The sequence below is a fragment of the Anolis sagrei genome, chromosome 2 (genome assembly GCF_037176765.1).
Source record: "Anolis sagrei isolate rAnoSag1 chromosome 2, rAnoSag1.mat, whole genome shotgun sequence".
Lineage (NCBI taxonomy): Eukaryota > Metazoa > Chordata > Lepidosauria > Squamata > Dactyloidae > Anolis > Anolis sagrei.
Window position 1 is genome coordinate 49,970,740 of NC_090022.1, and position 14,587 is coordinate 49,985,326.

Genomic DNA, 14,587 nt, shown 5'->3' on the forward strand with positions numbered 1-14,587 from the left:
TACACGCTTTGGTCACATCCCGCCTCGACTACTGCAACGCTCTCTACGTGGGGCTGCCCTTGAAGACGGCCCGGAAGCTTCAGCTAGTCCAACGCGCGGCAGCCATGTTGTTAACGGGAGCAGGACGCAGAGAGCATACAACGCCCCTGCTGTCCCAGCTCCACTGGCTGCCGATTCGCTACCGGGCCCAATTTAAGGTGCTGGTGTTATCCTACAAAGCCCTAAACGGTTCCGGCCCAAAATACCTTGCAGACCGCATCTCGGCCTATGAGCCCACGAGGGCCTTGAGATCATCCGGGGGGGCCCTTCTCTCGGTCCCGCCGGCCTCACAGGCACGTCTGGCGGGGACGAGAGAGCGGGCCTTCTCGGTGGTGGCCCCCCGGCTGTGGAACACCCTCCCTGTTGAAGTTAGACAGGCGCCCTCCTTGATGGCCTTTCGTAGGGGCCTGAAGACCTGGCTCTTCGAGCAGGCCTTCAACTGAATGTATCCTGAACGACACTGGAACGGACTAGGACTACGATTTTTGGCTATGACCCCAGGACTTGACGAAGCGGATTTTTAGTATAAGTATATGTTATGTGTGTAGTGTCTGGTTTGTATTGTCTTGATTTATTGTACACTGTCTTTTTTGTTATTGTTCACCGCCCCGAGTCGCCCTCGGGCTGAGAGGGGCGGTCAATAAATGCAAAAAATAAATAAATAATAAATAAATAAATAATAATAATAATAAACTTTATTTGTACTTCGCTACCATCTCCCCAAGGGACTCGATGCAGCTTACATGAGGCCAAGCCCAAAGTACATCAAGCAAAACATCAATAAACACAACCTCAATAAACAATCAATAAAATACAAATCATAAATCACATAGACAAAAACAATCAATGGTGACATATAAACAATTTTAAAAATGGCTGGGACGCATATAATAGATTAAAATTGAAAATATGCTGACGTGAACAAGGTAAAAAATTACTGGGATAGGATTTTCAGAGAGAAATGAGGGAACGCAATCCATCCTAAGTCAACATTAAAGTGCATTATGAGGGCATATTGCTGAGAGTTCTTATTCTGGGAAGGCACACTGGAACATCCACATTTTCAGGCTCCTCCTAAAGACTGCCAACGTTGCAGCATGTCTGATGTCCCTGGGAAGTGAGTTCCAGAATCGAGGAGTCACCACCAAGAAGGCCCTCTCCCTCGTCCCCATCAATCGTGCCTGCAAAGGAGGTGGGAGCGTGAGCAGGGCCTCTCCAGATGATCAAAGAGATTGTGTGGGTTCGTACACAGAAATGCGGTCACACAGGTAGGCGAGTCCCAAACCGTTCAGTGCTTTGTAGGTAAGAACCTGCACCTTCAGGTGAACTGAGGCTCTTGGATCTTTAATTTTTTCTTATCTCTTTCTAATATGGTGTTCAACTGTCTCTAAGATGGTCTCACTATTTAACTCTGACTGGACTTGAATACAGCTCCGACTGGATATGCTATTTTGTAGACTTGTCAGCCTTCCTCTCTCTTCACCTTCCAGTCACCAAAAAGGCTGACTCCTCCAAGAACCAGAAGTGCCTTGCCTGAGGTTCTGCCCCTGAGGGGATTCTTAAAGGGGAAGGGTGATGGAAGCTTCAAAGGGAAGAGGTTATCTAGACTGACCCCCAACAAAACTGTACACAAAATGCTAATTACCTCTAACTAAAAAAGGGCTGAAATAGGGATAAACAATGAGAGTTCTTATGGAGGCATGACAGTGGCTAACATGTCCCTTTTTAACCTTATTTAGGCTTCCCAAACTGTGTAACATACGGCATGGTTTCCAGACCTTTGTCTGCATTGTTCATATTATTTTATCTGTTTGCCATTCTGAGATCTCACAGGATGAAAGGGCGAGATAAAGATACTGTATTTTTTATTTTTATTTAAAAAATAATATATACAACTCTAGACAGGAATCTATTTTTAACAGGAACACTACAGAGAGAATTTGTACTGGAACCAATTGGACTAGCTTAAATACAACTATATATATATAATCAAGTGCAAATCCAACATTTCTGATAAAACATCAAATATAATAATAGTGGTTTTAAAAAAAATCTTGCTTTTTGTCATTATGTTTACAAACCTTTGAGAATCATTCCCATTTACTAAAAAAGTTTCAAAGGGGGGGGGGGGAGGAAGTAAGATATAAATGTAATAAACATTTATTTACAAAATTGAGCAAATCATTTGCATCTGTGAAAGACAAGTTAACATGATACAGAGGAAATTTTCCAGATGATATGGAAGTCACTATTGAAATTTCGTGCACTCACACTCTTACTTTTCTAACACTCTCATTTTGAAATAACAGAAAGAAGCAAGGACTGAGTAAACAACTGATTTTTTTAAGTAATGGTGTCTCGCATTCACTGTAACCTTTAATGCTATAATACAATTGATCTGTATAGAACTTGGAAAAGCTATTGTTGAGCTACAACTCATAGAAGCCGTCCACCACAGCCACTGGTTTTCATGATTGAGGGATTTTAAGAATGCAGCTCCTGAAAGAAAACTTTCTAAGTTCCACATTCAACCTTTTTTCTAGTAGTTTATATGTCTTTCCTTCAAATTTTGGCTGAGCGACTGCATCAGTGACCCTCAAATTGGCAAAAGAAAGAGTCCAGTGAGTATCTCTTGGAACTGTATTTCTAACATCATAACTCAAAGTGAATACATTATTAAACTCCATCCACTGCAGTGGCTATTGGAAGAATATTCTGCAGTTATGTTGCATTTGAACATGTTCCACAATTTACACTGTTAAAATGACTGAATGATTTGAACAGGCTGTCATTTCTATTATGTTAGTCTACATTAATTACAATATCTGAATGATGTTATCTATGCAGACCACCTCTAGAATTTAATATAGTCCCCAGATAATTATAAAATAACAGTCATATTTATCATAACTGAGATGAGTGGTAGAAATAGCAAGATGTATTTTCAAAGGGTAAAACATGTGTCTATGTAGAGTTATGAAGATTCAGTTTCTCATAGTTTTCCTGAAGCCAGGCATGGTATATATTCAATTTATGGTCCTGTGGTTGTACCTGAAAGAGAGTCAAAGTTACAATAATTTTAATTTAGAAACACAAAATGTGGACCATGCTTGCAGCCATTACATATACAATAGAAACCAGATTTTAACATATTACTGAACTTTTTAAGTTGTGTGCCTTCAAATAATTTTGGACCTATGGCGACCCTAAGATTTCTTTAAATGAGCTTTCTTTATTGCCTAGCTATTTTATTCCCTGAAAGTGGATGAGCAAACCCAGAGCTAACTTATTTATTTATTTAGCAGAGTTCGAGGGACTCAGGCCGGTTTCCAACATCAATATTACAGACAGTCATGAAAACATCATATTCTAAATCACACTAAAACAGAGCTAAAACTGCACCTCAGCTCTTGGAAGATATATATTTACATACACAAACATATTCCAAAATAATCTTTGTCAGCACGAAGTAAGACCTATTGAAGAGCAGAAGGCTTTGAATAGTCCCGATCCCTCTGTGTTGCCTAAAAGTGCTTCCCCAGAATTAATTGCTGCTGCTTTTGTAAGGCCTAAACTGGCCCAACTAGCAGCACTGTAGGAAGAATTCATAGCCTGCCCTTATCCCTTTTGAGACTACTCAGGCAAAACACCAGATCCAATAGTTGCAATTCATGCACAGTACTACTATTACTGCAGGTCTTGCACCTTCTAGGTTACGCAGAGGCAAACTTTGGCCCTCAAGGTGTTTTGGACTTCAACTCCCACAATTCCTAACAGCAGTAGGCCCTTGCCTGTTCTTGGTTCAGGACCACACGTTCCATTGTCTTATATGGATGTAAGCACACTGTATCATTTCTATTACCTCCTTCCATTCGTTGACACAGAAGATCCTGTAAGAGTCATTTCCGTATTTTCCAATCCCATGCAACTCAATAGGATACTTCCATCGCTTCACTAAAAATTCATCTAAGGAACAAAAAGTGAGTATCAAAAGATCTGGTGGATTCCATTAAATTCTAGTGCTTCTACACTTGCGAGAACTATGAAAAGAGAACGACACATATTTACCTAAAATGGAAAAAGCAAAGAAATGATATGCTGCTACTACAGAGAACTCTATTATGCTGGCCAGTGTGATTTCTAACCACATTAATGTAGGGTTGCATACGCAGACCTGTTCATACATACTTCCTAAACCTGCTGAATTTTTAGAGACCAATTGGTTGCTAGGGATCACCTGATTCACTTCCCATCCATCAACAATTTTATTCAGAGCTATATCTCTGGCAGTGATAACAGTAACTTCAGACTTGAAAGTGATGCCATTTGTATTGAGAGGGTATGCTGCTCTCCCTACACAATATCCACCACAAACACTGATGTTTTCTTACTCTGAAGTCAAAGAACAAAACATTTTAATTTGAGATTCAGCTGTAGGAAAAAAATTGGATGAAGTCTGACCTACTTTCAACGTTTTAATAGAGAACAGTAAGATAGTAAGAGCTGTTTGAAGTGGACTACGCTGCCGCGGAGTGTAATGGAGTCTCCTTCTTTGGAGTTTTTCCCCCAGTAAAGGCTGGATTGATCATCTGTGGGGAGTGCTTTTACTGTGCATGGGGAGTGGGTTGGGTGGCCCTTGGGGTCTCTTCCAAGTTCCAGTGTGTCTCCTACAAAGTTACCTGAAAACCGGATGATGGTCTTTGCTCTGAGTTCATACAGGCCAAGTGGTTTAAGGAGCTCTGACATTTCCTTCCAGTCTGCAGTTCTTGCTACTGAGGGTGAAGGATATTTTCTGAAAAATTCCCATAGCACAGGGATAGCCATCTTTCCTAGTGAGAAATAAGAAGCTGTAAATAGTAAGGCAAGCATGAACATCTTTTCAGAAGGTTAACAGCTTCTGCAAAGCAGTTTCCTACACAGGAGCCACTCGAGGTGAATTATGCTACTAATCATGTCTTTCAGTCTCTTACAGGAAAGCAAGGCAGATACTTATATCGAGAATATATTGTAACAAATGAGAATGATTCATGAAATAATTATTTGGACAGGCCCATTTATACAGGTCTGACTCCATTCGGCAATTCAAGGGAAGGAAATGTACAGTCCTCTGGATTCTGTTGGACCACAATCTCCATCATCATTTTAACACTGTGTTATTAAGACTAACGGGGGTTGCACCCAGCAACGTAATGTCTAACATAATTATCTGGCCCCTTCCACACAGCTGTATAAAATCCACACTGAACTATGGCAGTGTGGACTCAGGCCCCTTCCACACAGCTGAATAAAATCCCATTTTGTGCTTTGAAACTGGAATATATGGCAGTATGGACTCAGATAACCCCATTCAAAGCAGATACTGTGGGGTTTTCTACCCTGATACTCTGGGTTATATGGCTGTGTGGAAGGGCCATCAAATAACCCAGTTCAAAGCAGATATTATGGATTATCTGCCTCTTATTCTGGGTTATATGGCTGTGTGGAAGGGCACTTTTGATTCATGGCCAAACAGCGTGAATGAAACAGATTCATCCTGTTGTGTGGGATGAAGTGGGAGGTCCTAAGCTTTTATCCGTATTTACCTGAAGTCTTGTTCAGAAATATAGTTGCAATTAGAAGCTTCCATGGATCGTGAAAGAGTGTTTCTTGGACCAAATTAAAAGGTGATCGAGGGGGAGTCCATTTCCTAAAGGCCTTCCTTCTAGGTGGGCTTGGAGCTGTACAAACATACATAATCAAAATGTCATAATCAGTTGCTTAGGTTTTCTTTACAAAACACAGTATTTCAACCCACCTGTGTTTATAGTTTGGAACTGGTATAGTAAGCAATTTCTGACTGATGGAGCTGTTTCAATCGTTTTTATAAAATGATCAGCAATATATAATAACAGATATATTTGCAAATGTCATTAACTTTCCTTTTTCCTGCCTGAGCTTTACCAAGGATAGTGGTTTTGCTTATCCCTTAGTGAGTACAAATCAACATGCAAAACAATGGGCTGACCCTGGTTTTTCTTTTCATTGTAAATGAAGGGATGCAAATGTGGCCATCTAGATTTTACTCAACTACAACTCCCATCTGCCCTAGGCAGCACAAGCAATAGTGAAGGATTATTTATTTATTTACCATACTTTCTCAACCCTGAAAAAACTCAAGGCGGCCTCACAAAGGCAACAATTCAATGCCGCATGTACACATACATCAATGTATAAATAAAAATATTGAAACCAACAAATTAAAACATAACATTAAGACAACAATTAAAATCACATAATCGCCATGGCGAGTGTGGAGAAGAGCAACCCACAGACCACCTATTACAATGCAGCCTGAGCCCTGCCACATGCACAATGGAGAACCTTCTTATAGCAACACCAGAGGCACTCCAAGTGGCCAGATACTGGTCAAAGGAGATTTAATAGAATACCAAGTTTTTAAACTTTGTTTTCTCAAATACATTGGTTTGCACCTGACACGATAAATAAATAAATAAATCACATAATCCAGGTCATATTCCACGGCCTTAAATCAGTTTAAAATTAGGATTAAGTTATGATTATGCGAGGAAATCCCAAAATATTTGTAGTCACAGGTTTTCATGTTAAACCCCAGCTTTTCAGTAGTAGTGAACTGTGATTAGTTTAAGCAAGGACGATTTTAAAATTGGATTTCATGTCTTAGGAAATTATGGTTCCCCATTACACTTTTATCAGATCAGTGTCATTTTGCATAATATCGGGCACATTTACTAAGGCAATTAGAGTAGAAATATGTTGGTAAGAGAAATTATGTAGTTGTTGTTCAGGTATGTTTATTTGTATGTTAAAGTATTGTTGTTTTCTTACTTCGTGTTTTTTTCTGTTAAAAAATTGAATTAAAAATGGGGGGGGGGGGGAAATCCTGCAAATGTAGAGGGCCAACTGTTGTGAATATCTCAGCTTCCAAAATCCTGATTACAAAACTTGTCCAATACTCATATATTTCTCTCCCTCGTAACACACATTGGACTATGGGATGTTATTTATAGCAGTCAGTTGATTCTAATAATTGGACAAGTTTGAAATGATCATTGAACAAATGAACAAATTGGTCTTTGAAAGTGCAATCTGCTGTTCTATGATTTAATTTGGAACAAAGTCCCACTGCATTCAGGGAAGTTGTGTTCCAAAGTCAATCTGCTTACCTTTTGCCATACAAATACACAATCAATGTGATTTACTTCCACATAAGAACAGTTGGTTGCAGACCCTTTTAGTAAATTTTATAAACCCCCCATAAAGCATAGACTTTACCTTCTTTGATGAGTTTACTGGAAAAATATGGACTGGTTTTCCTTCTTCGAATATGGTTCTCTGAATGTCAAAAAGGATGAGAAACAATATGATTGATTGTGAATGTGATCAACAACATTGCTTACTCTTTTACAAGTACCATTGATTCTGGTTGCTGTGAGTTTTCGGGGATGTATGGCCATGTTCCAGAAGCATTCTCTCTTGATATTTCTCCTACATCTATAGAAAGCATCCTCAGAGGTTGAGGGGTCTGTTGGAAACTAGGCAAGTGAGGTTTATGTATCTGTGGAATAAACTCTCTTGCCTAGTTTCCAACAGACCTCACAACATCTGAGGATACCTGCTATAGATGTGAACGAAACGTCAAGAGTGAATCCTTCTGAAACATGGCCATAGAAGCCCTGAGAACTCACAGCAAACCAGTGATTCCGGCCATGAAAGACTTCAACAACACCATTGATTTTGTAATTTATTTATTTATGTATTTACTGCTTTTGTATACCGCCTTTCTCAGCCAGAGGTGACTCAAGGCGGTTCAGTTGGCAGCGATTCGATGCCATAATAAATAACAGGGTACAGTTAAAAACAATAATAAAAACAGTTCAACGTTAAAAATATATAAAAAACAATAATATATATTAAAACAAATCCTCAATGTCTCCTTACTGAAATCGTGATCCAATTGCATCATCAGACATTCCATAACTCATTTTCGTCTAATTATGCTCCAGTAGTAAAAGCCTGCTCAAAAAGCCAGGTCTTAACCATCTAGCAGAATGTTCAAAGGAAGGGAGCTGATCTTACATTCCTGGGGAAGGCGTTCCATAGCCGAGGGGCCACCACTGAGAAGGCCCTGCCTCTTGTCCCCGCCAAACGCATCTGTGAGGAAGGCGGGATCGAGAGCAGGGCCTCCCCAGACGATCTTAAAGTCCTAGATGGTTCATTAGGAGAGATACGTTCAGATAGGTAAGCCAGACCAGCAAATAAATAAATAAATAATCACACACACACACACAAATACGTATATGTATGTATGTATGTATATGTATGTATATATAGGGGGGGGGGCAAATATACCCATAAAGACTGTAGCAGCATCACATAGTAAGACTAGAACCAGGTTCACACTCAGATTCAGTGAAGACTCTGTGCTGAAGGAAAATAGTGGAAAGGCAATCTCACTAATTTCCTTTTCTACCTGAAACCTCTCTTCTTGAATCTCTTTGGAAAATGTTCTCCTCCAGGGGAATAAGAGAGAATAATAAAGATAGTATCTCTTTCCTTTTAGAAGAAGAAAAAATTCACTTAATGCTGGTGTATCTGTAGTGCTAGAGGACAAAGAGAAGGGCAACACCACCGCTCTGTTCCATTAGTCTGTAAGCATCGTTACTATCACTGAAAAGAGAACTTCACTGTGTCATGTATACCTTTTATTGAAGTAAAACACCTCTCATCACAAGTCTGTGAAACTTCCATGCTGAGAGCAATCTTTACATCTTGGTTTCCTGGCAGCATCAGGTTTCTGTGCATTTCCAGCCCTGAAAGGTTTTCATTAGGGGCTACAGTGACTGTCCCACTGGGACCCATATCGCAGTTGAAACAGTCTGTGCTTGACTTGTGTTCCAAGAGACTTGCAACCGGTTGAACATGTGGCTCCAGTTCTGGTTGGGAAAGAGGCATTTCATCCTTCATGCACAGGACATATGCTTCCTTCTTTCGTCTTGTTTTTGTAATGTTTCCAACCCCATGTTTTTTATGTGATGGTGCTCTCTGTCTTTTGTTTGGGCTGTCTTCCAAATTCCTATTTTCCGAACTGTTTCTAGCTTTCTTTATTTGAACCTTTTCTTTGGATTTGAAACAATGGTCCTTTGAGATGTCATCTGCAGTAGACTCAGTCTGTAAAGAGATGGAAATATTTCCTAAATCTTCAGCATTGGTTTGAAATGCCACTATTTCATTTTGCAGTTCTTCCTCTCCTTCACTGCTTTGTAGTCCAATATCCAGAATCTGGCTCCGAGTGACACACCTCTCTGCTTTTAATCTCCCTGGGTTGATGCTGGATTCTTTGTATCTTTGTTTATTCTTCTGAACAGAGGCAGTAAAATCAAAATCCTCTAATTTAAGACCAGTTTCACCATTCTTTTTAAAGTAATCTAGTAGAGCACGTTTGGATCTTAGCTTCTTTCCCTGTGGACTAAAACAGAGAAAATAAGTTATGTATATACTCAAGTATAAGCCGACCCAAATATAATATGAGGCATCTAATTTCAATTGCAAAAAACTGGGAAAATTTATTGACTCGAGTATAAGCCGAGGGTGGGAAATGCAGCAGCTACTGGTCTATTTCGAAATAAAAATAGATACCAATAAAATTATATTAATTGAGGCATCAGTAAGTTAAATGTTTTTGAATATTTACATAAAACTGTAATTTAAAATAAGCGTGCCCAACTCTGATTAAAGCATTATTCTAACCTTCTTCAACACAAATGTGTTTACGTATCCTTCCAATAATAATAAAGAGGGCAAAATAATAAATGTAATAATAATAAAATAAAATAATGGTAATGTGATAAGAGTAATAATAGGGTAAAATAATAAATGTAATAAAATAATAATAAAGTAAAATAAATGTAATACTACTACTACTAATACTAATAGAGTAATAATAATAATAATAATAATAATAATAACAGAGTAAAATAATAAATAACTTTGGCTCGCGTATAAGCTGAGGGGGGCTTTTTCAGCCTAAAAAAAGGGCTGAAAAACTCGGCTTACACTTGAATGTATATGGTAGTCTGTTAGTGCACTAATCCATTTGTATATTATCTATCTATCTTCCAAACAAAAACATGTTTTTGAAAAATAGTGAACAAAACTGAAGCTAGCATACTGAAAATCTTCATAAATATATTTACAGTTTAACTGTGGTGCCAATATATAATTAAAAATGTGGTGATACACATACCGTTATTTCATCCATTCTATGATGTCATCAATTGTGAGGCACACACTAATTTCAGTACCACCAAAATAATAAAAACTTTATTTGTATATACAAAAAGCACCCAATTTTTAGAGATTTTTATATGGGGGAAAGTGTGTCTTAGAATTGACAAAATACAGTATTTTAAATAAATTAGATAGCTGACTTGTCAAGAATGCCCTGTGATAGGACTTTCCTTAGGGCCACCATGGGCCCTTCCACACAGCCCTATATTCCAGAATATCAAGGCAGAAAATCCCACATTATCTGAGTGTAGACTCAGATAACTCAGTTCAAAGCAGATATGGTGGGATTTTCTGCCTTGATATTCTTGGATATATGGCTGTGTGGAAGGCCCTGTCAAGCAGCACAAAACAAAACCAGAGCAATACTGAGGGCCATTCCACTCAGTAGTTTCTTGAGTCGCTCCTGACATGAAAAAAAACCTGCTTTATTATAGAGCTGTGGTGACACAATGGGTTAAACCCTTGTGCTTGCTGAGTTGCTGACCTGAAGGTTGCCAGTTAAAATCCACAAGACGGGGTGAGCTCCTGTCTTGTCAGCTCTAGCTTGCGGGGACATGAGAGAAGCCTCCCAGCAGAATGGTAACACATCTGGGCATCCCCTGGGCAACATCTCTGTACATGGCCAATTCTCTCATATCAGAAGCGACTTGCAGTATGTTCTCAAGTTGCTTCTGACATGATTTAAAAAATTTGCTTTGTTAACTGAGGTGTATTTACATACTATGTATATTCTTTGTAACACTTTCTTTTCTCTGCTCTGAACCGAAATGCCACATGGGCTACATCAGTAGATTCCCAAGACTTATACTTAACATTACCTGACAAAATATATGTCATATTTTCCTGCCGTTTTTCCAGTCTGTCTTTGCTTGATTATCCTTTCCCATCCTTCTGGAACACCTTTATGGCACAGATGAGTTGATAAAGATTCAGCTGGTTCATCTTCTTTGCACTGGATAATCTCAGTCTCTTCTTTCTTGGTTTCAACGTCCTCTTGTGCTGTAGCTTCTCCCTTCTCTTTGTTTATATCTTCCATCACATGTTCATCACTTATATCGCTGCAGATGAATGCAATACTATCAAAATTTGCCCTGTCTTTAAAGCTTTTCCTAGTACAAAAGCTGCTCTACCTTGTTGATCACTGAAATGTTCCTTTTTTTACACCTGGCACAACTGCATCATAACTTCTTTTTGCCTCATAATTTAAAAACAAACAAACAAAATAAACCCTATTCCATATAAATGTTTTTCACTCAATCTGATATAAGAGGAAAACGTCTCACTGATACTGAAGCTGACCGGCACTAAAATCAGATTAAATCAGACAAAGTCTCCCATTTATGATATCAAAATCTATATGGTCACCTTGTCACAGGACACTTCCAGACACATGGCTCTCAACAACATCCATCAAAATATATTTTCAGTCATTCTCTCTTTTTCCTCTTTCTGACATTTTTATGTGGTAAGATCACCTGGAATGCTTACAGATGGAAGCAACCATCTGGATGTTCCTTGTAAAATTCCACAACCGAGGCAGGGCTACTGTACAATAAAAACTTCTGCTATCAAAGCACTCAAAGTGATGAGCTGAGCAGACCTTTGGCCTAATCAGTCCTTGAAGACAGTTAGTATTCTCTTAATGCAAACGGATCCAGCACTTCCACTTCCACAACCATAAATCTCCAGGAGCCATATACTCCAGAAATATATGCTCTCGTAACATGTGCAGCCCATTTCTGTGGATTTTCCCTTGAATTATTGGTTTGGGTTCGGGTTACCTAAAGGATCACCTTCTCCCATACAATCACCTCTCCCACACCTTGGTCCTCTGAGGGGCGACTGGTAACCACAACCCAGAGGACCATTTCATCGGCTGCCCCAAAGCTCTGAATGATCCTCCACATGCTTGTGGATTTCAATGGCTTCTCAGTGTAGTCTGACATGGTGGTTGTTAGAGTGGTCCAGCATTTCTGTGTTCTCAAATAATATGCTGGACCACTCTAACAACCACCATGTCAGACTACACAGAGAAGCCATTGAAATCCACAATCATGTGGACAATTTCAACAGAAAGGAGGAAACCATGAAAATGAACAAAATCTGGCTACCAGTATTAAAAAGCTGGGTTGCAGCTAAACATAAAAAAACCAAGATCATGGCAACAATAATGATTGACAACTGGAAAATAGAGGGAGAAAATGTGGAGGCCGTGACAGACTTTGTATTTCTAGGCGCAAAGATTACTGCAGATGCAGACTGTGGCCAGGAAATCAGAAGGCGCTTACTTCTTGGGAGGAGAGCAATGTCCAATCTCGATAAAATAGTAAAGAGTAGAGACATCAGACTGGCAACAAAGATCCACCTAGTCAAAGCCATGGTATTCCCTGTAGTAACCTACGGATGTGAGAACTGGACCTTAGGGAAGGCTGAGCGAAGGAAGATTGATGCTTTTGAGCTGTGGTGTTGGAGGAAAGTTCTGAGAGTGCCTTGGACTGCGAGAAGATCCAACCAGTCCATCCTCCAGGAAATAAAGCCCGACTTCTCACTGGAGGGAAGGATACTAGAGACCAAGTTGAAGTTCTTTGGCCACATCATGAGGAGACAGCAAAGCCTAGAGAAGACAATTATGCTGGGGAAAGTGGAAGGCAAAAGGAAGAGGGGCCGACCAAGGGCAAGATGGATGGATGGCATCCTTGAAGTGACTGGACTGACTTTGAAGGAGCTGGGGGCGGCGACGGCCGACAGGGAGCTCTGGCATGGGCTGGTCCATGAGGTCACGAAGAGTTGGAGATGACTGAACAAATGAACAACAACAACAACATTAAAAAACTCTAAAATTATAACAGCAAAACAACAGAGAGGAAACAATCTTGGACATCTAATCACCTCTCAACAAAAGATTGCCCCAGGCACTAGCAAGCCACACCAAACAACAGCCAGGCCATCAAATGCTAATCAAGGTGATCAGTTGAAACATTCACACCTAGCTCCAACAGACAAGAGTCCTTTGTCCCACCCTGGTCATTCCACATATATATAAACCCTTTTTCCTAGTTCCAACAGACCTCACTACCTCTGAGGATGCTTGCCATAGATGCAGGCGAAACGTCAGGAGAGAATGCCTCTAGAACATTTATGTATTTATTTACTTTGCTTGTATACCGCAGTTTCTCAGCCCGAAGGCGACTCAACGCGGTTCACAACATGAGCAAAAAGACAATCATAACAATATACAATTTAAAAACCAGTAAGGGCATAATATACAAAGTAATAACACATCAATAACAACACATTAACATCTCGTAACTAGAATCGTGATCCAAATTCGTCGTCTATGATTCCGTTCCTATGTTCACCATATTCATTGTAATGTTTATCCGAATGCCTGTTCAAACAGCCAGGTTTTTAGTTTTCTTCGAAACACCATTAGCGTAGGAGCTGATCTGATGTCCATGGGAAGGGCGTTCCACAGCCGAGGGGCCATCACAGAGAAGGCCCTGTCCCTCGTCCCCAACATGGCCATATAGCCCGAAAAAAACCTACAACAGCCTATGAATTTTAATGCATGTCCTTTTTTAAATCTCTATTTTGGGAGTTGTAGGCCAAAACACCTGGGCACCCACAGGTTGAGAACCACTGTCTTAAGTGATGTGCTAATGGAACACAAGCATTTATTCTCTGGCATCATGATGTCACATTTGCACTGAATTCCTGTTCTACTTGTGAACAGGGCTGAGAATTGCGGTATATAAGCACAGTAAATAAATAAATAATAAATAAATAAATAAAATAAGAAGGACCAGACCAAACTATTCATTCTCGGAAGTGGGCAGGTTGCAGGCCATTCAGGATGGAATCCATCCATGCAGTAGTTCTCAAACTTTGTTTTTTGGACTCCAACTCCCAGAATTCCTCGCCGTTGGACAAGCTAGCTGAGGGCTGCTGGGAGTTGAAGTCCCCAATCCTGGAGGATGGAAAACTTGGGGGCCACTGAAAGAAGGAGTCTATCATCTCTTTGTTGATGAAATCCATACCTGTCTGCAACTACCTGCATTGTTTCTCCGACAGGAATTTTGCCTCACCTCTCTATTAAGGCGGGAACTCATCTGCTCAATACGCATGCGCATTTTCACCCCCCTGAGACCAGATACGGGAGTAGTAGCCTATTAAGAAAGCGGGGCAGAGAGTCACCTGAGATCTCGCGAGAAGCAAGAGTGCGCTGAGGCAGATTTTGTTT

At 40.0% G+C, this 14,587-nt stretch overlaps 2 protein-coding genes across 5 annotated transcripts in view; both read right to left on the minus strand.

Annotated features, from left to right (window-relative positions):
* LOC132769363 (large ribosomal subunit protein eL32) overlaps nucleotides 1–14,587 on the minus strand; it is a 262,210-nt gene that overhangs the window by 36,334 nt on the left and 211,289 nt on the right. The gene's annotated exons all lie outside the window — the stretch shown is intronic.
* MBD4 (methyl-CpG binding domain 4, DNA glycosylase) lies at nucleotides 2,662–14,534 on the minus strand. Of its 4 annotated transcripts, none has more exons than XM_067463496.1 (8): nucleotides 14,399–14,534; nucleotides 11,166–11,405; nucleotides 8,760–9,526; nucleotides 7,333–7,392; nucleotides 5,622–5,756; nucleotides 4,719–4,868; nucleotides 3,902–4,005; nucleotides 2,662–3,090 (listed from the first exon to the last, which is right to left on the minus strand). In XM_067463496.1, the coding sequence occupies exons 2-8, from the start codon at nucleotides 11,381–11,383 to the stop codon at nucleotides 3,004–3,006; spliced, it is 1,521 nt and encodes a 506-aa protein (XP_067319597.1). In that variant the 5' UTR covers nucleotides 11,384–11,405; nucleotides 14,399–14,534; the 3' UTR covers nucleotides 2,662–3,003. The 4 variants fall into 4 exon arrangements, with proteins under 4 accessions (XP_067319597.1, XP_060622243.2, XP_060622242.2 ...); XM_060766260.2 differs by having other exon boundaries at nucleotides 14,385–14,534; XM_060766259.2 differs by having other exon boundaries at nucleotides 14,433–14,533.